This window comes from Solanum stenotomum, chromosome 5 (genome assembly GCF_019186545.1).
Source record: "Solanum stenotomum isolate F172 chromosome 5, ASM1918654v1, whole genome shotgun sequence".
Taxonomy (NCBI): Eukaryota; Viridiplantae; Streptophyta; class Magnoliopsida; order Solanales; family Solanaceae; genus Solanum; species Solanum stenotomum.
In genome coordinates this window covers 1,047,496-1,070,371 of record NC_064286.1, presented here as the reverse complement: position 1 = coordinate 1,070,371, position 22,876 = coordinate 1,047,496, and the positions used below count along the sequence as shown (strand labels likewise).

Sequence of the window (22,876 nt, the reverse complement as noted above, 5' to 3'; positions counted from 1 at the left end):
TTAAGAAAGAAAGGTTTGTTATAAATATGCAATATCAAATCGAATATAAGCAAATAAATTAAAAAAACCCATCAATTATCATATTATCAAAACAACGATATTAAGAAAATTGATTTTAATATAATATTTGCTATCTATCGTATCATATCAAATGACATGCTCACACATACCAAAAAAAGAAGAAGAAGAAGAAAAAGACAAATTAAGGGACAAATTGATTACGACAATTGACCATTGATCTCTCACATGAGCCATAATCTTTGATTACTCCATAATTATGACGAATGTTGACTGAAATCCTACACCTTTTTAATTAAATAATTAATCACCGAATCCGATTACTTTGATCTGTTTCTTTCGTTTTTATCGCACTAATAATGTAATAATCGTTTTGTATCATCTATTTATGATTAAGATAATTCATTAATTACCTAATCAAACAAACAATAAAACGTCTTCAAATCACTCCTATTTAATTGCTCCTTATCAAGGTAAAATCTTAACGGTACAGAATCATCAAACAAGATTGAGTGCTTAAGTATATTTTATTTTATTTTTATATACTATATATAAGTGGAGTATTATTTTTGTAACCTCACCACCTTTATTATGAACCAATAAAAATTCTTTGACATAATTCACAACACATCCTTTTTTTGTCTCTTTAGATAGACAGCATAAGTTGGTCCACCACTTCACAATTTACATAAATAGCAAAACACTACACACATAATATTTATTATAAGAATTTGCAACCATGAAGGAAGGGATACTTCATAATGATATAGCATAAGATACATTCTTGTATGTTTTTTCAAAAAGAAAAGAACCCCTTCACTCTCAAGAAACTTCCCACCGACGACTCCTCTATATTCCTATTTATAAAACAAAAAAACCATAGTCTTTCCTTTTCAAACATATATATTTTGGCTCATCCGTTTTATCTGCTATCTTTCATTAGTACATATATAAAAATTAGGTTCAATTTGCACGCATCGATCTTTCCGTTGTTTTATATGCTATCATTCACCGGTCAGTAGAACTATCTGGTAACTTTGTTCATCTGAGTGATAATCACATCTCCGAGGATCCTAATTTGTAAATTAGGTTCAATTTGTTCCTATCGATCTTTCGATTGTTTTATTTGTTATCTTTCATCGGTATAAATATCTGATACCTTTGATCATCGAAAACATAGGCATATATATCTCCAAGAATTTTTGTATTAGGTTCAATTTGCAAACATCTCTTGGTTTGTTTTGTTTTCTACCTTTCACGGATACACATATATCTGATAACTCCGTTCATCCAAGTAATATCGATATATATACATATATATCTCCAAGAATCCATATTTCTTTGCTAAAATTAGGTTGTTGAGATGGGGAATTGTGTGTTCAAGGGTTTTGGTTTTGGTGAAGTTGATGATGAAGAAGAAAACAACAAGATGGTGATAAAAGTGGTGACTTGTAATGGTGGCATCATGGAGTTACATGCACCCATCACAGCCCATTGCATCACTAATGAATTCCCAGGACATGCCATTTATCATAGCCATGACATGTTCTCTCCACCACTTTTTCCTAATGAGGAACTTCATGCTGGTGAATCATACTATCTCCTTCCTATACTAAACCATCCTATTATTAAATCCAAAAGAGGTCAAAAAGAAGAAAAATGTAATGTTGATGATGTTACTTCTTGTGATAGTAGTCGAAGCAATTTGCCTCAACCAACACCTTATAGGATGTCATTTGATAATCAAAGGATGCTAAAGAGATCAGAAGCTGAGGTTTTTCCTACCTACAATAGTACAGGTAAACTGAACACCCTTTATCGAAAAATAATTAATGTGTATTTATATGTCTAATATGATCTAAGTTTATGTGTAAGTGTAATTGTTTGGAGTGTCAAATAATACTTTTTAGTCATCTTAAACTTTTCAATATGATTTTAAATCATCAGCTATGTTGACTTGTACTACTATTCGCACGTGTAGATTAATGATTACAATTTTTTAGAGAACTTATACTTGAATTCATAATCAAACACATAAATTGAGACAAAGGAATATTATATATATGTATATAAATGATCCGTCCTATAATTATGTAAAAATATTAGTACTATTTAGAGAGTCAAACAATTTTTCCTTGACTACAATTTTCTAAAAATACTTTAAATCATCAGCTAAGTTGACTTATATTATTCGGGTAATTTTCAAATATGTGTATTTAATTTTAAATTTTTGAAGAATCTATATTCAAATACATAGTCAAAATTAACTATTTTGATTTTTGTACTTTAAACTTCTTCACATAAATTAAAATAGAAAAAGTAATATAAGTCATATATTAAAGTTTAAATACACTTAACTAAATTTTTGACTTTACTATATATATATGCAGGTGTGTGGAAAGTGAAGTTACTTATTAGCCCTGAACAATTGTCAGAAATTTTGTCACATGAGGCACGTACAGAGGCACTAATAGAGAGTGTTAGGACAGTGGCCAAATGTGGTTCTGGTGCTTCTTCTATGGCTACTGCTCACTCAGACAAATGGAGTTATTCTAGCACTAATAATAATAATTGGAAGGCAGCCACTCCTATCTGACTACTCTTCATGTTTGAGTTATAGTGTTATTTCCAGGGATTCGAGTTCCGTCGAGTACAGATCGAGTCGTCTTTGTTAAAATAGGTTTTAATTTCAATGTTGAATTTCTCAAATTAAATTCAAATTCAGCCAGACATCAATATAAATATCGAACTATCAAATGAGAAATAAAAAAATGTTATTTTCTTTGCTAATAAAGTTATATGTTCTTGTGTGAATATAGCAGTGATTGAGATGAGAATTCTATGGTAATATTCATATTAGTTGATGTTTAGTTTTAGGTCTTAAAAAATGATTGAGAGAATAAACATATAAAAAATATATATTTCTTTTAATATGTATAAAAATAATAAGTAAGAGTGAGAATATATTCTTAATATAATGATCAAATAAAAATAAATGGAGAAAATACCATACTACCTAGCCAGGTTTAGAAAACACCACAAGGGGTTGCAAGTACCTTCTCATGCTGATGCGATTGATCAGTATGGCTCAAAAATATAATCGGGCCCAAATCCATTTTAAAAGTTCGATGTAGAAAAAAAAAGAATTCAAATGGCATAAAATAACCAAATTTCCTAATCCTGACAAGCTCAAATTCTTTTTAAATCGCCCCAAATTTTAGATATTATCTTTTCTCAATCTTTCGAATCTGATAAATTATTTACTTAAAATAATTTACTTTGTTTCAATATCAACCAGCTCAACCCTCCTCTAAACAATCCTAAATTTTAGATATTAGCTTCTCTTGATAGTTTGAGGTTTTTTTTTTTTATATATATATATTTATTCACTCGTAACGACGGATTTAAATGGACATCAACTTTTTTTTTGGTTTCCCACCCGGTGTCCAGAGCCCACATTGGAGCTCCAACTAAATCCGGATTGCGCTCTGCAGGGCCCATTCGGGGGCGGCGCTCCCAACAAGATTTTCTCCATACCCAGAGCTCGAACCCGAGACCTCTGGTTAAGGGTGAAACATTCTCACCAGTGCACCACAATCCATGTTGGTATGGACATCAACTTAAATCTTCCTTTAAACAACTCGAATTTTAAATATGAGTTTCTCTCAATATTTTTTTTTTTTGATATATTATTTATTTAAAACGATTCACATATACGACAAATTCAATTCACAATTTGTAATATAGCCCAAGGAGAATCTGGCTTGAATTAAAAAAAAAAAAACAAGCACGTCAAAATTCTCTCATTGATGACTCTCTTTCTAATTGGTGTTTAGTTAAGTTTAGAGGTGATAAAATGGTTAAAATTTATGGTTATTCAAAAGTGGGTTGAATATGAATTAATCTATTCATCTCAAATATGAATAAATTTTGGGTATCCATCAAGTGCACTCCCCTTAAAGTATATCAGGGTGTAGGAACCTCTAAAAAATTACACTTATTAATGTTGTATTGGGTATAAAGTAAAAATTGTTTTACAAAATTTTTATGTTTAATTGACTTAATATTTTGGCGAATATTTTTCAAACACTTATTTTCTACTAATTTAAAAAAGATGCCCTTACATAAATTAAATTAAAGTAAGAAAAACATTTTTCAAAACTCTCTTTCAGGCTTACCACTTCAAAACAAATTTAGACCTCAGAATTGACTCCCGAACTCAACCCAAGACCCGACTCACGACCATGACCCCCACCTGACACGGGACCCATATCTCAACCTTGACCCTGGACTCAACTCCCGACTTGGGACCTAACTCCCGATCCCAACCTTGAACGCGAGACTCAACACCTGACTCTTGAACTCAACCTGGACCAGACTCTCGACCCCGATCTGGGACTCAACTCCCCACCACAAGACCTATAACACAATCTCGATCCAACTCCCGATTCCGGACTCAATTTTTGATAGCCCGACTCGAGCTTTGACTCCCAATTGACAAGAATCCTGATCCTGACCCTGACCCAAGTTAAAATTAGAAAAGTAAATAAAAAATATGTTATCACTATCAGTGTAACTCAAGTAAGATGGTAGAGTATATATGATGGTAGATCATAGATGTGAAACTCTGTTGCTTAGTAATTAGTATTCTTCAATTCAATCATCAAAGTTTAGGTATGTCTTAAAGAAGACGTTGGTCCTAGACTCCTAGTAATTAAGAGACAATTCTCTATTTTTGTCTCGAGTGATTGCATATGGATGAAAAATGTGTTAGAAATTCTAAACATTTAACGCTAAAAGTCAATTGACAATGAATGGGACAATGATCTTCGAAATTTGGCCTTAGCAAAAGGAATCTTGTCCCATACCTTCAAAGACAAGTTATATATTTAATTGTTCCATAAAAAATAATTATATCTGCTAGTTATACATATAAAATTTACATATTATTACATATAAAATATGCATATATTGTGTATATTATAGATTAATATATAATTGTTGTTATTTTGATGGGCAAATATATAGTATACAAAGGGTAATCTCTTCCTTCACAACTTTGGTTTTTGTTTTTCACTTGCATGAAATAGAGAAGATTAGACCAAATTAATGTAGGAAAGAAACCTAGCAAAAAACTTGCTATTTTCACATAACTAATGATAACATCCCAAGTATTGGAAGTTGGAAAACACTTATTTTTTCAAGAATGAATTTAAAGGCAATTTGATTATTTGGACCTACATAACCTCCCTTACCAAAACATGCATTTTACCAAGAAGATAATGTTTAGCCAAAAATTGAAATGTCTACACTTTGATCTCTGCTGTTACTCCTCCCGTCCCATATTAGTTGATCATTATACTAAAAATAGTTGTTCTATATTAATTGTCGGCCTTACTAAATAAAGAACACATATATTACCTTTGCAATTAATTCTTTTTGAAAATGTTCACATTTATTTGTAAAATTACGATAAAGCTTTTAAGGGGTAAATTAGTAAAATTATCTTCTTATTTATGATTTTTTAAGCATCGTACAAAATAAAAAGTGATCAATTAATATGGAACGGAGGGAATATCAAGCAAAACCATAAACTTATTGTAATGGATTCAACATAACTAACTAGAAAAGTTGTTTGCTACTTCTTATTTGGGAAAAAAAGAACCTGAAGAAGAAAGAGGATTAAAGTTGCTTCAAAATGTTGTAGTGCTACTAATATAAATGACATTTTTCTACGCAATTTATACTTCTTCTTTAGTCGGCAATTTTCAAATAATAAGATGTGTGTGTTGATAAATGATAATATGTCATTTTTACATGTAACGTGATATATCTTATCAGGTTGTATAAACGTCTCAAGGTATAATGTTCTAAAACAAACTTATGTCTTATAGGACATAACTTATGCCTAGCGAGCTGTTTTTTATATCTTAGAAGTTTTTTTTGTTTTTTAGTATTAGGGGTATTTTTTGCATTTTAATTATTTAAAGTGTTGATTGACACCCAATTTTGGTCTCCTTATATCTACTTGGGTTGCTAGGGTGCGACAGTGTTGAAGGGAACAAATTCGAGGGGCAAAAAATAACGACTACCTAAAAATAGGAGCATTTCTACTATGACTTGCTGATTATGTCACCCCTAACGTCAGACTAGGGCAAATTTTGATGAAGTAATTACATTTTAAAATTTGAGAATTCATAAATTTCAAATTGAGTCTCGGCCTACCTAGTCCAGTGGCGTAGCTACAGCCACCTCAGGGTATCCAATTGGACACCCTTCGTCGAAAAATTACGTTGTATAAACATGTCAAATTCTACATTTAAAGAATATATATTTAAAGTTGGACACACTTGACAAAAATTATGTCTTTGGTGCAGTGGTAATAGGTGTCCATTTGAATGAATGAGTTCCAGGTTCAAACTCTAAATAGTATAATATTTTTTTGTTTTATTTTGACAGTCACACACCATTTTCTTGGACATCCTTAATAAAATTTTTGACTCCGCCACGGCTACCTACCAATATATACATCTGCAATGTGAATGGAAGATCACTCAAAAATGCATTTACACGTGAAATTTTCCCAATAGAACTTATAGGTATATAGCTCAATCATATACTCCACTTTATTCATCTGTTAGAGTGTTACCATCTTTGGCCTACAAAGTTTAAGCTAAACTTAGTTTATTAAGCTCGTAATAATCATGCTAAACACTCACATAAATAATTTAACTTCTGAATGACCCACTGCCAATGAAAGGATTTTCCTTTTTCTATATGTGCTATTTTGTGTTGGTGCATTAAATTCAATTTAGTCTTTCTTATTTTATTTCAAGTTGTATTTTCTAATTGTTAAATTCTATCAAAAGGGTAGTGCATTAATTAAGTATATTCTAATTAAAGAGTGCACGAGTGGGTGTGGGAAGATAATTGGTATGATCCATATAAATAGCTTCCAAAATTTTGTGGATTTTTAAATGTATGGCAATATTTAGCTAAAGAATTGAGTATTATGAATTAACGGCAATAACTTAATTGTAGCTAAATATGCTTTTTTAGAGGCAATTAACACTTTTTGTAAATGTCTCTAAAGCCTATAGTGGCATTGAATTCAATGACAATTAACTAATGTCAATAAAGACTTTAGCACTCTTTGTTAATGTGCATATTTATTGTCGTTAAAAGCTGTTTTTGTTGTAGTGTAGTATGATAAATTCATTTGTATACATGTCTTATTGCTTGTGGAAACTAGGTTTAGTTCTGGAACCACAGAGGGGAGACAAAAAATTAATTTGTGCCCTTTACACACCATAGCTCCCAAACTACTCTTCAGATTTTCAAGTTGGCAGCATCAGCATATAGATCAAGGTATGATGAATGTACAAATGTTGAAGTGTTTATCAACTTTTTAGTGAAATTAAGAATAAGTGTTTTATCGGTCGTCGTTTTAGAGAATTAAGTTGTTTTAGGGAAAACATAAGTATTTTGAGTAATAGTGGAAGCTGCTTTTCAGAAACGTGAAAAGAATATATAGTTTTTCTCTATAAACACTTTTAATATCTTGATTAGACATAAATTGTTGTTGCAGAAGTGTTTTTCAAAGTGATTGCCTAAATATAAAATATTATTCCCCAATGTTACTTTTTTGTGAAAAGTACTTGTCATAAAATTCAGATTTTGAAAATTTGAGGAAACAAATCTTTATTCATCAAGTTGATTATTCTTAAATCTTACTGAATTTTGTATTAATTTGCATGGTGGGGTGTCACGAATTTATCCAATAATTAAGAAGAGGAGGAAGAATTCTTATACAACAGCAAACAATGTAAAACAAAAGTAAACTTGTTCTGCATGTGATGTGGGACTCAACACATTACACATTATATGTATATATATATATATATATTCAAACTTCTATTATTAGAATTTGTCTTGATTATCACATACTAAAAACTTGAAAAACGTTTACAAACATAGAGAAAAAGAGACAATAATAAAATTTAGTGGATTCCCATCTTGTTTGTGAGGGTTCGATTCTCCCACATTGTAATCCCCTTTCTCCATCCCAATTTTTATTTTTATTATTTAAAAAAAAGGAAAAAAAAAAAGAAAAAAAAAAGAAGGGTCTTGCCTATTATTTCATTTCCTTGGTTTTTGGTAGTTTAATTTTCAAATATGGCTACTCCTTTAATGAGAAGGCCTATAATGGAAAATAGAAAAGAGAAAACTATCAACCAGACAAGTAAAGACTCACTGCTTTATTCTGGGACCTTAAAAATGACAAGAAAAATAAGTGGGGGAGTTGTGTGTTTCAAGCAGCCCTCTAGGACAAGCTAGGTAGCAGGTTCTGATCAGTCCCGGAACCGATTTAAGATTTTAATTTGATCATTTTATTAAATTTATTATATTTTTAAAAATTAAAGAATGCGTAACACACTGGTCCATTATACACCAAAATAACAAATTAAATAAAGATACATGATAATTTGATCCAAAATAATATAATAAAAATGAATTATGAGGGGAAAAAAATCAATAAAAATATATGTTCTACACCCCAAAACCCCACCTACCTAGCCTCTCCTCCCGTCTAAACAAACTCCACATACTTGTCAAAAAGTTTCTTCCATAATTTTTTTTTAAAAAAAATCATATTTATTCATATCATTACTACGAAGAGAAAATGGGGTAATCGATGGAAAAGAAGATTGAATGGAGGATGAGGTGGGATAATTTTTTATTTTATTTTTTTTTTATAGCTAAAAACCTTTTTTTCTTAAACTTAAAATTCATTTAAAAATATTTCAGATGTTCTTAGTGAATAGTGACAAATTTCTTATATTTTTTTTAGTGAACAAGATAGTAATGATGGAAACTGGAAAGTTTGATAGTGGTCAAATACTAAGCGGAAAAGAGAGAGAAAAAGAAGCAACAAGAAGGAAATAAAATGAATATAAATAAATGAAAAATCTGTTTTTTTTTTTGCTCTTCACCCCACGTATTTGATGAGAAAATCAACCAAATTATATATATATATATATATAGCCACGTATTTGATGAGAAAATCAACCAAATTATATATATATATATATATATATATAAAAGGTGTCAAATGACACAATCATACCCTACTATAAGTGTTTAGGTAGTCTTAATTGAAGTGTGTAAGTGGAATATGGTGTCAATTTAAATATTTTTTGATAAGTTTAGCCTTTTAGAAATCACGAGTTTTTATTTAATCTAGGCCAATCTTTATCAATAATTATCTTCATTTTATTATATTTTTAAAATTATGAATTTGAATCAAGTTATTGAAAAATTATAGGAAAAAATGCACTTTTTGGACAAACAAAGCAAATTAATTACTCACTCATAGCCTATTCTTAATTAACTCGCTTTATGTCCTGTTAGCCCAAGTAGTTACTGTAGAAATGGATTAGAGAAATCAAGAATTGTAGTGATGTTTAAAATTGTTAAGTACATACTCTTTATATAGGGAGAGAATTGTAGAGTCTTAAGTTAACTATACTTAGAGTCCTATTACAATACCTATTACTACTATAATAATAAAATAATTATAAATAATTTAATCTTAGTTGGAATATAATGTCCTATTACAATACCTATTACTACTATAATAATAAAATAATTATAAATAATCTAATCTTAGTTGGAATATAATCCTAGTCGTAATCTAATCCTAGTCGTAATATAATCCTAATTAATATAAGTAGTCTAATCCTAGTGCGACTCTAATTCTACAGCAGTGCTGAAAACTTGTAGTCAGCTTCGTTGGACCTGCTCCAATCATCAGCTTCCTTCATCTTCAACACTTGCTATAGACTCGTCAGTCAACTTCGTTAGACCTATTCCTTTGACATGTTCCAATTATCAGTTTCCTTCATCTTCAACCGTTACACGACGTACCCCTTCCTAACCTAGGCCCAATTTGCCTTTACTTTATTTGATACACACAAATACATATTAAGGATTGAGGATTGACTTGGTGAAAGGGTGGTTGTTCCTCAATTATACAATTTTAGTATCATGATAATATATGAATATACCGTGGTAGTATCATTCACGTATGATCGAATGACTTAGGAAAACCTTTATGCTATCAGCACATAATATTTATACTATGATAGTATCATTTAGTATTTGTGCAATTTCGTGTTATGCAATATATTGTTATGTTATCATTGAAGATTTTAGAAGCACCTCATTAATGATTGATGATTGACTTGGTGAAACAATGGTTATTCCTTAATTAAATCATTTCAGTATCAATATTGTGGTGGTATCATTCGTGTATATATATATATATATATATGGTTGATATCATTTGTGCAATTTTTTCAAATATATGGTTGTTCTTCAATGATATCATAACAATATGTTACCGTATCATTAAGGATTTAGAAGTTTCACATTAAAGATTGAGAATTGGTTTTGTGAAATAATAGTTGTTACTCAATTACACTATTTTAATATCATGATAATATATGAATATAATATGGTAATATCACCATGTATCATTGAATAACTTAGAATATTATAATGATATCATTTAATATGAATATACCATCTTTATGTGTTGAGTTCCGATGAAATCGAAATTCTAGATCTCCTTCCCATTTTACGATTGTTGAGTTGATTCTAATGGAGGGTGACCTCTCCTCCATTCACTATGGTCGATGGATGATAATAGAGAATCTAGAAGCTTTAACTATGAGTCTCTACAGTTTCAAGTATATTTTAGTAACCTTCTTAGACCTAATTTTCAATGATTGATAGTTATCACTATTATCAATAAGAGAGTATTTGTATGAATTTTTTTTGCTACAAGGGGATCGACATGAACTGAATTTTCTCAAAATTATATATACGTTAAAATACTGAATTTAAATGAAATCGATCTAAAATCCGACCTAGATCAATCAATACCATCCAACTATCTCCATCCTATCAGTATTAATATCTTTCCTCTAACAGATCTCAAAGGGCCTTTTGAAAGCTCAGTGCCTCCAAAACTCCAATAATCATCATGGTCATTTGACATTCTTCTTCTTTTCTGTTTTTGATTTTTTTGCTTTTATCATTATCAAAAAACAATAATGCACCTATTATTTATTTTTTAACGGTTCATGCATTTTTAATAATTAAAATACTTACTGAAATATTTGTTTTGGTCATGAAAATCATTCTCTTTTTTGTTGGAATTATTTTTTCATTTTAATTAAAAATCAGAATTTGGTCAAATTATATTTGGAATTTAGAAAATATCAAAAAAATTGTTTTCATTTTTATTATATATATTTATATATATTTCAATTTTACCATTTTTTATTTTTATAAAAATGATCCTATTTAAATTATATTTCATGTTTTTTTAAGGAAAAAGTACATCCAAATAACTATTTTTTTATGACTTTTGATATGTGGCTATTTATTTTGAGATGTTACTGTTTTAGAACAAATTTGATGGTATGTTTTAGAAAAATTAGTTAGGTTGAGTAACTTTTCTAATTCTTTGAAATTGGAGGGAGAGGGTGGGGAATATTAATCACATTTAGAAAAAGTAAATTCAATTTCTAAATATATTTTTTGCAACCACAACTCTAAACTTTAACTTTAAAATTTTCAAATAAATTCAATAGTATTTATTTGAATTTGAATTTAAGGAGTTGAGTTTTATTTGTTAGGGTTTTTTATATTTATTTTTATGTCTAATTTCTTATTCTATATATAATAATCTAAGTCACATTAGCCTTTCCCTTAATAGAAGTATAGCCTAGGGGTGTGCAAAAACCGATTTAACCAATAAACCGAACCGAAAAAAACACTATTGGTTTATTGATATTGGGCTATTGGGCTAGCGGTTTTTAAACGGTTTTGCAAATTTTTTTATTGGGTTGTTGGTTCGGTTTCCGGTTTTATAATTTTTGTTAATGGTTAAACCGATAACCCAATAAGACAATACTAAATTTACNATTAAAGTGAAATAAATTGGAGGGAAACAACATACAGAAGTGTAAATAAGGGTATAATAGGAAAAAGTTTGTTGTCCTTTCTTGATTTGTCAAAATGGACAACTAAATAGGGACAACCAACAAAGGAAATATGGACAAGTAAATAGGGACGGAGGGAGTAATATATATAGTGGTACTTTTTGTTACTTTCTTTCTTTGTGGCATCCCACATATTGTACCTATTTCTGGGCCATACCAGTAATCTCTCTTTTTCTATGCAGGTGGCTTGCTCTTCTCTATGCATAGTAAAAATAGCCCCCACCATAACTACATAAAATGACATTCCAACATTATTTTTGGTTATATAATTATTTTTTTAATTAACCATATCTTCATTTTTTTTTGACATATATAAGTTACGTTGCTCAATCTCTCCACACTTAAAAAATTAAATTATATTTGTATGCCAGAGGAAATGAGTATTTCTGTAAATGGACAATCTCAAGTCCCACCAGGGTTTAGATTTCATCCAACAGAAGAGGAGCTATTACAATATTACTTGAAGAAGAAAGTTGCAAATGAGAAGATTGATTTGGATGTAATCCAAGAAGTTGATCTCAATAAGCTTGAGCCTTGGGATATTCAAGGTTTGTACTTTTTTTCCCCCCACATATTTACACATTAAGGTGATAATATATATAATATAATTTTGTTTTTGTGTAACTAATAATTTACAGACAAGTGTAAAATTGGATCAACTCCACAAAATGATTGGTATTTCTTTAGTCACAAGGACAAAAAGTATCCAACGGGTACAAGGACAAATAGAGCAACAACTGCTGGATTTTGGAAAGCTACGGGGCGTGACAAAGTCATATATTCAAATTCTCGTAGGATTGGTATGAGGAAGACATTGGTTTTCTACAAAGGTAGAGCACCTCATGGCCAAAAATCTGATTGGATCATGCATGAGTATAGATTCGATGATCATATTACTACTATTGCCTCCACACAAGAAGAAGGTTGGGTTATTTGTCGTATATTCAAGAAGAAAAATCATGTCAAATCATTCGAGACAACAAGTCAGTCAATTTCAAATACCAGACTTTATCCTAATGATGAAGGACCCTTAGAACAACTACTCCATTACATGAGATCAAGCACATGCAAGGAAGAAAACCATGTCATGATGAATAATTATCATGACACTAATTTACATGACAAATTCATGCAACTTCCAAACCTAGATACCTCAAGTGGACATTCAAATTCATGTGAAGGGGGATTGAATAATTGGATTGCCGTTGATCGTCTTGTAGCTTCACATCTTAATGGTCAAACAATTAATGATTATGACCACCAATACAATACTAATATTTTGGGAGCTGCCACTTCTAATCATGATTATCAACAAGATCAATGTGATCTTTGGAGTTTTGCAACAGTTTCATCAACCAATGACTCGTTATGCCACGTGTCTAATGGAATGATTTGAGGAAGACAACAATATATACTTAATAATCATGTCCTGTGTATTAAAGTCAAAAGGTTTATTCATGAAATTATATGTGTTATTTTTTTTTTTTATCTAATTAATCATGTATCTAGTAACAATCTTTTACACAACTAAAGTTTGGTCTATCAAAAGCTGATTGGAGTGCCTTTTTATCATCATGTTATAAGCCACTTTCCCTGTTTGTTTAGACAAAAGATTTGATTTTTTTTTCTATAAAAACAAATTTTATAAGTGATATTCTATGTTTATTATATCTTTAATTCTTACCCACCAAACACCCCCAACTCCTTGCCGTGACCATATATCCCACTCCTACAACCCCTATAATGTGTTGCAAGGTTACATACAAATGCTTTTGAGATGATATTTTTTTGGTTACGTATGTGTTTAAATTGAAGAGATAATATTTGAAACTAGTTAATATCAAGGCATATAAGTTGCTGTGATGTAGTGGTTATCACGTTAGTCTTACACACTAAAGGTCCCCAGTTCGATCCTGGGCAGTAACATTTTTTTTAAAACATTTATGAAATATGTCTTGCTGTTTTCATTTTTGTTATATATATATATTGATTATCGTTTTTCTTACGAATTTTCCATTTGGTGATGATAAGGGGATCAGGGAGATTTTGATTATAGCAATAGCTCTAAAAAAATAACAATGTTATGGTAACGTCAACGAGATGATTTTAAAAACACCCATGTGCTTGTTTGGATCATAAATTGAACATTACATACTTGTCTTGGATAACTATATTAATTAATAGGTGATTTACGTATGCTTGTGTTTGCGTTTGGAACTAAGCAATTCCCGTTTCTTTTTTTACTATCCTCCTTCTTTGGATTAGTACTGGGATGCATATATCAAAAGCTCAGTGTGAAATTTGAATGAGATATATCTTTCTTTTTTCAAATTCAAAATGTTCATAATTGAGGTTACACAAAATCGAAATCAGAAAAGGAAAAAATGGAATCTGGAAAAGTATTCTCTAAGGTAATGTAAACAACCCCATCCCTTTTCCGGGGCAAAATAGGGTGGACCAGGGAAGAATTGGGCTTTTCCGGCCCACTCTCCAGCCTTGGTTTGGATCATAAAGGATTGGAGCCCAACTTTTTTTTATCCACCCCACCCCTCTTTCTGTAGAGTTGTGAAATTAAATGTATTGAAAGTGATCAAATGAAAATAAAATGTTATTGCTATAAATGATAAATATTTTTTGAATGTTGTATATTTATGTAAGTTTTCCTTTGTTAATAACAAGGAATTCTATAATAACATGAGCATGACACTTCATTGACAGATAACAAGAATCTCAAATAGTGTAATATGCCTTGCCAATTTGAAAATTTTAAATTAAAAAAACAGTTTGGACTTTGACCAATTTTCAATAGTACAGTTGTACTTTTGACTTTATAAAATTCCAATACCCCTCACAAAACTAGACGTGGATTTGCGTGCTTGTATTTTATATTTATCGGAGGAATAGTTAAACCTTTTTATAACCATCTTATACTAAGTAGATGTTTGATCATGCGATATCATATCACGATATGGTATTGTGAGTTGGAATCAGCGTTTGAACATACGATTTTACGCTGATTTCATCTCATGATTCCATCTCATGATTCCATATCATGAGAGGTGATACCATATTCTCCAAAAACCATGATATGGAATTACATGGTGATTTCATATCATGATTTGAGATATTTTAATACAATAATTGATCCATTAGTTTATATTTTGGTAAAACAACCCACATTTATATCTACTAACCATTTGTTTCATATGTAAATAAAATTTATAATCACATCATTACTTTTTAAAATTTATTATTCTCACCGACATAAAATTTATTATTCTCACCAACATATAGTCACTTTAACTCACACCTCACGATTGTGAAACTTTTCAACATTCACTTGAAACAATCAACCGGCATGTTAAAATAGTTGCCGAGGCAATTAGCAAGATGGCAATATAACGCACTCCCTCTATTTCTATTTATATATCACCATTTTTTATTTCACCTGTCTTAAGAAATTAAACAAGTTTACTATTCTATTCTCATTAATTTTTTTTTGAAATCAACTTTTCAATCAATGAATATAAATTAATTTATTTGATTAATTAATTTGATCAATAAACATGAATTATTCACTTAATTTTTCTATGTTGGTCAAATATATAATTTTGAGGCTAATAACTCACAAGGAAAAATAGAAAAAATATTATAATTTATGCATTGATTTTATGACATATAAAAAGAAACAGAGATTATATAATATTAAAGTCCATTTTAAAGTCTCTTCCACCCTACCTAAAGGTGGGAGGGAGGTTTGATGTTCATAGTTTGTACTAATTTGTTAGNNTAATTTGATCAATAAACATGAATTATTCACTTAATTTTTCTATGTTGGTCAAATATATATTTTTAAAGCTAATAACTCACAAGGGAAAATAGAAAGAATATTATAATTTATGCATTGATTTTATGACATATAAAAAGAAACGGAGAGTATATAGTATTAAAGTCCATTTTAAAGTCTCTTCCACCCTACCTAAAGGTGGGAGGGAGGTTTGATGTTCATAGTTTGTACTAATTTGTTAGTGTTATAGTAATATAATTTTCTGTTTATTACTTAAAAAAAAACTTAATTGTCATAGTAATATGTTATTACATGTTATAAAGAATGACAATAATTGTTATAGTAACATGTTATTACATGTTATAAAGAATGACAATTATAAATAGGTTTGATTATATAATATTTCTTTCAAGTGATATTATTGACATAAGTCTTGAACACAAGAATTAAAAAGAAAAAAGTCTGTCAAAACTTATGACTTAAAATATATCAAAAAAAAATTTAGTTATAAAATTAAATATAATAATTACTAGTAATATGATAGTTCAATGTCAAATTATTTTCTTATATATAAAACTGTCATTCTCTTTTGAACGGGTCAAAATAATAAAATTATTACATAAAAATGAAGTAGAAAGAATAATTAGATTCTCATACTATCCATACAATTGTAAGTTAAAATATTCAACTACTACATATAATAAAAACGATTGAAGATTTTTTAGATGTGTGCATCAAACCTCTTTTATACTCACAGCATGCGTAAATTAAATTTGTGAGGAAATTGCCATTCTTGTACGTCATCAACAGAACTCTTCATTAAGAAAATAAAAAGAAACATATCTGAATCAGAATTCAGAAAAAAAGAAAGATGTAACAGAATTAAATAAAGGATATAAATAAAAGTAACAAATAAAATAAGTAAATAAATGCTTTGGTGAATGGTGGCATCACGTGACACCATGAGAGGTAATCAAGATTTATTATTTTTATTTTATGGTTGGAGGAGTGGGAGAAAAGGAAATGGAAGAAAGCTAATAGAAAGGAGGAAACTAAAAAGAAGAGTGAAAGTTGCATCCACTAGGATAAATTTGAGACCATTTGGCATTGCTGCTAAAAAATATTTATTTTTAGAAGTATCTTTTCAAAATAGTTTTTGAAAAAAAGTTGATTTGTATTTAACTAATTCTTTTGAAAATATTTTTGATAAACAAATTATGTTTGACCAATTTTTTGAATGTTATAATCTTAAACATATAATGTTGAAATTAAAAAATTGCTAACTATAAAGAGTGCTATTTTAAAAACATCTCAGAAAAATAATATGCCAGAGCATATATCACAATATAAAAAATGTTCTTTAACAATAATTAATTAACGTCAATAGCTTAATTGTTGCTAAATATATTTTTTAAGGACATTTAACACTTTTTGTAAATGTCCCTAAAACTTATAGTGACATTGGATCCAATGACAATTAGCTAATATCGATTAAAGCTTTAACACTCTTTATTAAGATGCATATTTATTGCTGCTAAAATGTATCTTTGTTGTAGTGTATGTCATAAGGGGCCGAAGTGTTTGCCGATATGTGGATGAAAACATAAAACATGTGTCTATTGAGATGAATATGTTGACATACTAGGAGAGATAAGATAAAACAAGAATATTTGGGATAAGGTGAGAGTGACTTTCGTGGTAGACAAGATGATAAAAGTGAGACTGAGATGGTTCATGCATGTGAAGAGAGGAGATGCACATATATCCCAATAAGAAGGTGTAAGAGGTTTGACTATAATCGGTTTGAGCCATGGGGTGAGATAAAAATTGACCGAAAAAGTATTTTGGAAAGGTGATTAAACATATTGCACACTTACAACTTATCGAGTGGATGATTCTGGATAGGAGGGTAAGGAGGACAAGATTTAGGATAGAAAGTTAGTAAATATTTGAGTATTGTCTAATTTAGAATTAGATTTATATTGAGTGAGTGATTTATATTATCCTAGATCTGAAAACATTGAAGAGAGAGTGTACTAGTTGTCTCTGTCAACTCTTGTATTTTTAAAAGTAATAAATAATAATGCTGCGTTCAAAGCTGCAGTGCTGGCTGACACCACCCACCCACCAACGCACTAGTGTCATTGTCCTCTGAACCATTAGATAACACACTACACAAATTATTATTAAGATAAACAAGGATATTCAAATGTCTCTCTCGGTTTCATGATTTCCTAATTCTATGGGAAATAACAAAAAAGGACCATCTTTTTCTTGGTTGAGTGCTGTTAAGAGAGCTTTTAGATCAAAGAAACAAATTAATGAAGAAGAAAAGGCACTAGCTAATTATAATTGAAGTACCTTTTTTCAGTTTAATTAGACGATCCATCTTTTTACTAACTAATCCATCCATCTTCTTGTGTGTTTTCAGAAGAAGGAAAATCAAAGGTGGCTTTTCAGGAAGCAGCAACATACTACTACTAATCATGCCATTGCTGTAGCTGTGCCTCCACTGCCTCTGCATCAGGCTGCCACTATTATTCAAACAGCTTTCAGGGGATATTTGGTGAGTCATATTATTAAATAAATTTTGGGTTCATATATACAATTCACGCATTTGTGGAAGTGATTGAATTCTTTTGAGCCAAGCCAAGTGTGTATGACAAACAAACTCTGCGCTCTCCAGACTCCACTAATTCCTAATTTGTTGTGAATTTTCAAGGCAAGAAGGGCTCTAAAAGCACTAAAAGGTCTAGTGAAATTGCAAGCTTTAGTGAGAGGTCACAATGTTAGGAAACAAGCCAAGATGACTCTCAAATGCATGCAAGCTCTTGTTAGAGTTCAAGCGCGGGTATTGGACCAGCGATTTAGGCAATCGGAGCAAGGAAGTAGAAAATCAACATTTAGCGACACCAGTAGCTACCACTATCTTCAACATATGGTAACTTCATTTCTCATTTGTTTACTTTCCTATATATCCAGGCAACATAGTGTAGTAGGAGTTCATTATTTTATAGTTTTGGAAAGGAAAATGTCCTTTTCATTGGTTTTAGATTCAAAACAAAAAATAATTAGTTTCAAAATCTGCCTTTGGTGGTTTTTGGAGTTGATTTCGGAGATTTATTTGTAAAATTAAAGGACCGTGCATTGCTTCTGGAGTTGTTTTAATTAGCACCAAATAGGCATTGTGATAGGTGTGCTTAGTTGTATAGTCAAATCTCGTTTGTTTGAATATTTTTTGGTTGTTATAGCAAAATGCATATTAGTAACATTAAAATCCATTTCAAAGAGAACTTGGACATTATAGTGAAATGTTGTTATAGAGAGGTCATACCAAACGAGCATTGATTATCTAGTATATTTTTCGTTTGAATTTGTATATACCAGTCAAGAGACGGAAGCACTATTCCTGATGATTGGGATGAAAGGCCTCATACTATTGAAGAGGTAAAAGCAATGCTGCAAAAGAGAAAAGAAGCTGCTTTGAAATGCCAAAGGACTGCCTTTTCTCAACAGGTTTCTCTATTTCCATCTTGTGATGACTTTGTTGGTGTAAGTTAGTTTTGCCAACCCTTTCTTTTCTTATGCATGGCATGACATGACAGACGAGGAGAAGTGGCAAAAATTCCTCGATAGGAAGTGATGCGGATTTTCGAGAAAAACATCGAAGGATGGAGCAGTACTGGACGGCTGCAAAATCATGGGACAGTAGTAGAGGCAGAGCATCAACTGATCCTGTTAAAACTGTCGAAATGGATACCTCACAACCTTTACCTCCTAATTTAAGAAGATTAGACGAACGACAACATCAACACCAACACCAACACCAACGACCAAGTTCACCCCTTCATACATCTTTTCAATTCCCCGTTACACCTTCTCCATCCAAATCAAGACCTATTCAAGTCCGCTCTGCTAGTCCTCGATGTCCAAGAGACGAAAAAGCTCAAACTCCAAGCCTGAGGTCTAATAATAACTACTCCTCACACCAACGTAATAGACTAACTTCTAGTACTGCAGCAATTCCTAACTACATGGCTGCTACCGAGTCTGCTTTGTCAAGAATTCGTTCACAAAGTGCCCCACGACAGAGACCATCGACTCCAGAAAGGGATCGAGCTGGATCAGCTAAGAAGCGACTTTCTTTCCCTGTCCCTGACCGTTATGGCAATGTCCCATCAGGCTATGGACATAGTCTTAGGAGTCCAAGCTTTAAGAGCCTTAGTGGAGTACATTTCGGATATGAACAACAGTCTAACTATTCTTCGTGTTACACAGAGAGTCTTGGTGGCGAGATTTCTCCATCTTCAACTAGCGATTTGCGAAGGTATTTTAGATGACCAAACGGCAAAAATAAGGTGATCAATAATGTACATGCTAATGCATATTGTAACTGTACTGCCTTTTTCTTGTTTGTTATTTTTTTTAGCTTTGTTTGGAGTGTTATTTTTTAAATCCCTTGCTCCTTGAGATTTCCTACCTAACTTGTAATGTATTTGAACCCATTGATGTGTTAGTCAAACATATTGTAACTAGTTCTTCAAGCATTATTTAGTGAAATAACACCCACGGATTTTAATAGCTCAGTTGGTTAACAATTTGATTTTTCACCAATAATAATGATTGACTATCTGAATTTTCATGTTGTGTTAGATTCAGTTTCTCCTTAGGGGTTGTTTGGTAGAGTGTATAAAAATAATGCTCAATAGAGTGTATTAATGTTACTTGCATTAGTAATGCTTGTATTAGTTATACTTGCATTAGTTATGCATAGATTATTTCTTATGCATTGTTTGGTTTGGTGTGTTAAAATGGTATGCATTGTATAAAAATATTTATTTACAAAAGTATCCTTCACAATTATGGTGCAAAGATGTAAGCGTGCTTTTGAGGGGTCATTGAGTCTGTAACCATAATAATGTATGTATTAAATCCTTCGCATTGCTAATACCTAAAAATTCATGGTATTAGTAATACACTCCTCAATACACGATAGAGTGTCTAATGCAAGCATTAATTAGACATAGCATGAAAAAATGCATCAAACAAGGGACTACTAATACATATAGCATGAAAAATTGCATCAAACAAGGGACTACCTAACCTTTCCATCTCGTTTATTTTGTGAGAATTTAAACTATATACATCGATAGTAATATTGTTTTTAAGACTATCAGCAAGTGAAAATGGTCATAATTTGTATGGATCGATATGGTGAATGTGTCAGGTAATTTTGGATAGTGACAAGAAAAAAATAGTTGGTTTTACGTGATAACTTATTTTATCGCTATAGTATAAATTATTAAGATTAGATTAGTTAATTGAATGCCATTTGTTAGTCATCACTCAATTGGTTAGTTCATTGCCATCTGTAAGGTAGTTACTAGTTAGATACTTTGTTTTCTGCTTGTATAAATAAAAAATACACACAGTTGTAACAAAATCCATTGAATGATTTGCCCCCAAATAGATCTCGAAAAAATACCCATGATACTTTTTTTTTTGCGTCAAACGGATATCCGAGGCAAAAGTTACGATCGTTTGAAGTTTCACCAAATTAGAGATTGAAACTTGAAAAAGTAGTTGAAAATTGGTGAAACTTCAAACGGTCATAACTTTGGCCTCGGATGTCCTTTTCAGGCTTTTCTTTTGAATTTGGGTATTTTTTTATATCTATGCGACCATCGAGCCGATTTTTTGAAAAACATCTTTTAACCCATTTAATTTTGAATTTCCCCCAATTTTGAAGAAAATTGTAATTCTTTATTGCTAAGAATCTGATAAAAGAAAATTGATTTTTGAGTTCGAAATACTTTGATAATGCATATATGAATGTCAATTTTAATACTAGATAATCAATTTTCTGATAAATAACTTTTATCCTGAAAATTTTAAATTTCCCCCAATTTTGCATAAGGATTTTTGTTCCTTAAATAGGTATGTGAAAAAGATTTGATTAAACAAAATGGATTTGGAGTTGGAAATACTATTTTAATACATAAGTGAAGTCCATTATAATACCAGGCGTCGGCCGAGGCTTGTGCCCATCCGCTAGGCGACATAGGCTCGACACTGTTGGTCTTCAACGAGGAATTCCTAGTAAGCGCGAGTCATCAGCTCGCGTTAAGTACGTTCCTGCCCTTTGTACACACCGCCCGTCGCTCCTTTCGATTGAATGATCCGGTGAAATGTTTGGATTGCAGCGACGTGGGCAGTTCGCTGCCCGCGATGTCGCGAGAAGTCCATTGAGTTTTATCATTTAGAGGAAGGAGAAGTCATAACAAGGTTTCTGTAGGTGAACCTTCGAAAAGATCATTGTCAAAACCTGCAAAGAAGAACGACCCGCGAACACATTTTAAACACTTGGGGGAGATGCGCGCTCGTCGTGCACCTCCCTCCCATCCCTGGCGTGCACGCCCGCACGCTCGTCGAGCGACCAACGAACTCGGCGTGGAAAGCTCCAAGGAATACAAAAATTAACAGCCCTCCCCTTGCGCCCCGTTCGTGGAGTGTGCGGGGAGGGGGACGTGTGCTGCTATTTAAACACAAACAACTCTCGACAATGGATATCTCGGCTCTCGCATCGATGAAAAACGTAGCAAAATGCGATACTTGGTGTGAATTGCATAATCCCGTGAACCATCAAGTCTTTGACCGCAAGTTGCACCCAAAGACATTAGGTCGAGGGCATGTCTGCCTGGGCGTCATGCATCGCGTCGCCCCCAGCACACCGCAAGGCATCGCGCGGGGCAGAAGTTGGCTCTCGTGTAGCCCGAGCGCGCGGCTGGCCTAAATGTGAGTCCACGTCAACGAACGTCACAACAAGTGGTGGTTGAAACTCAACTCTCTCTTGTTGTTGCGGCTACAACCCGTTGTGCGTCCGGACTCCCAAACCCTTATTGCGCCAACTAAGAATGGCACTCCGACCGCGACCCCAGGTTAGAAGAGATTACCCGTTAAGTTTAGGTATATCAATAGGCGGAGGAAAACAAACTTATAA

At 31.6% G+C, this 22,876-nt stretch overlaps 3 protein-coding genes, 2 non-coding genes and 1 pseudogene across 5 annotated transcripts; 5 read left to right on the top strand and 1 right to left on the bottom strand.

The window, feature by feature from the left end:
* Window positions 1–1,340: 1,340 nt before the first annotated feature.
* Window positions 1,341–2,778, top strand: LOC125865008 (uncharacterized). Its single transcript, XM_049545158.1, has 2 exons — window positions 1,341–1,817; window positions 2,409–2,778. Exons 1-2 carry the CDS (start codon window positions 1,382–1,384, stop codon window positions 2,612–2,614), a joined length of 642 nt encoding a protein of 213 aa, XP_049401115.1. The 5' UTR covers window positions 1,341–1,381; the 3' UTR covers window positions 2,615–2,778.
* Window positions 2,779–12,444: 9,666 nt separating this feature from the next.
* On the top strand, window positions 12,445–13,599 carry LOC125864998 (NAC domain-containing protein 43). The gene is made up of 2 exons (XM_049545149.1): window positions 12,445–12,637; window positions 12,728–13,599. Exons 1-2 carry the CDS (start codon window positions 12,454–12,456, stop codon window positions 13,483–13,485), a joined length of 942 nt encoding a protein of 313 aa, XP_049401106.1. The 5' UTR covers window positions 12,445–12,453; the 3' UTR covers window positions 13,486–13,599.
* A 343-nt stretch (window positions 13,600–13,942) lies between these two features.
* TRNAV-UAC (transfer RNA valine (anticodon UAC)) lies at window positions 13,943–14,015 on the top strand. Its single transcript has one exon. It is a non-coding gene; the product is annotated as a tRNA-Val (tRNA).
* A 3,973-nt stretch (window positions 14,016–17,988) lies between these two features.
* LOC125864980 (protein IQ-DOMAIN 17-like) lies at window positions 17,989–20,466 on the top strand. The gene is made up of 5 exons (XM_049545128.1): window positions 17,989–18,211; window positions 18,308–18,442; window positions 18,599–18,817; window positions 19,264–19,392; window positions 19,482–20,466. Exons 1-5 carry the CDS (start codon window positions 18,119–18,121, stop codon window positions 20,214–20,216), a joined length of 1,311 nt encoding a protein of 436 aa, XP_049401085.1. The 5' UTR covers window positions 17,989–18,118; the 3' UTR covers window positions 20,217–20,466.
* Window positions 20,467–22,194: 1,728 nt separating this feature from the next.
* The window catches only part of LOC125865362 (disease resistance protein SUMM2-like), a 5,066-nt pseudogene continuing 4,384 nt past the window's right edge, over window positions 22,195–22,876 (bottom strand).
* LOC125866451 (5.8S ribosomal RNA) lies at window positions 22,428–22,583 on the top strand. The gene has a single exon (XR_007446509.1). It is a non-coding gene; the product is annotated as a 5.8S ribosomal RNA (ribosomal RNA).

Excerpts from the sequence above, each read along its gene's own strand:
- LOC125865008 (XM_049545158.1), top strand. The coding sequence starts at position 1,382 with ATGGGGAATTGTGTGTTCAAGGGTTTTGGTTTTGGTGAAGTTGATGAT. Across the intron at positions 1,818-2,408 it reads TCCTACCTACAATAGTACAG|GTGTGTGGAAAGTGAAGTTA; the intron begins GTAAACTGAACA and ends ATATATATGCAG.
- LOC125864998 (XM_049545149.1), top strand. The coding sequence starts at position 12,454 with ATGCCAGAGGAAATGAGTATTTCTGTAAATGGACAATCTCAAGTCCCA. Across the intron at positions 12,638-12,727 it reads TGAGCCTTGGGATATTCAAG|ACAAGTGTAAAATTGGATCA; the intron begins GTTTGTACTTTT and ends AATAATTTACAG.
- LOC125864980 (XM_049545128.1), top strand. The coding sequence starts at position 18,119 with ATGGGAAATAACAAAAAAGGACCATCTTTTTCTTGGTTGAGTGCTGTT. Across the intron at positions 18,212-18,307 it reads AAATTAATGAAGAAGAAAAG|AAGAAGGAAAATCAAAGGTG; the intron begins GCACTAGCTAAT and ends GTGTGTTTTCAG. Across the intron at positions 18,443-18,598 it reads CAGCTTTCAGGGGATATTTG|GCAAGAAGGGCTCTAAAAGC; the intron begins GTGAGTCATATT and ends TGAATTTTCAAG.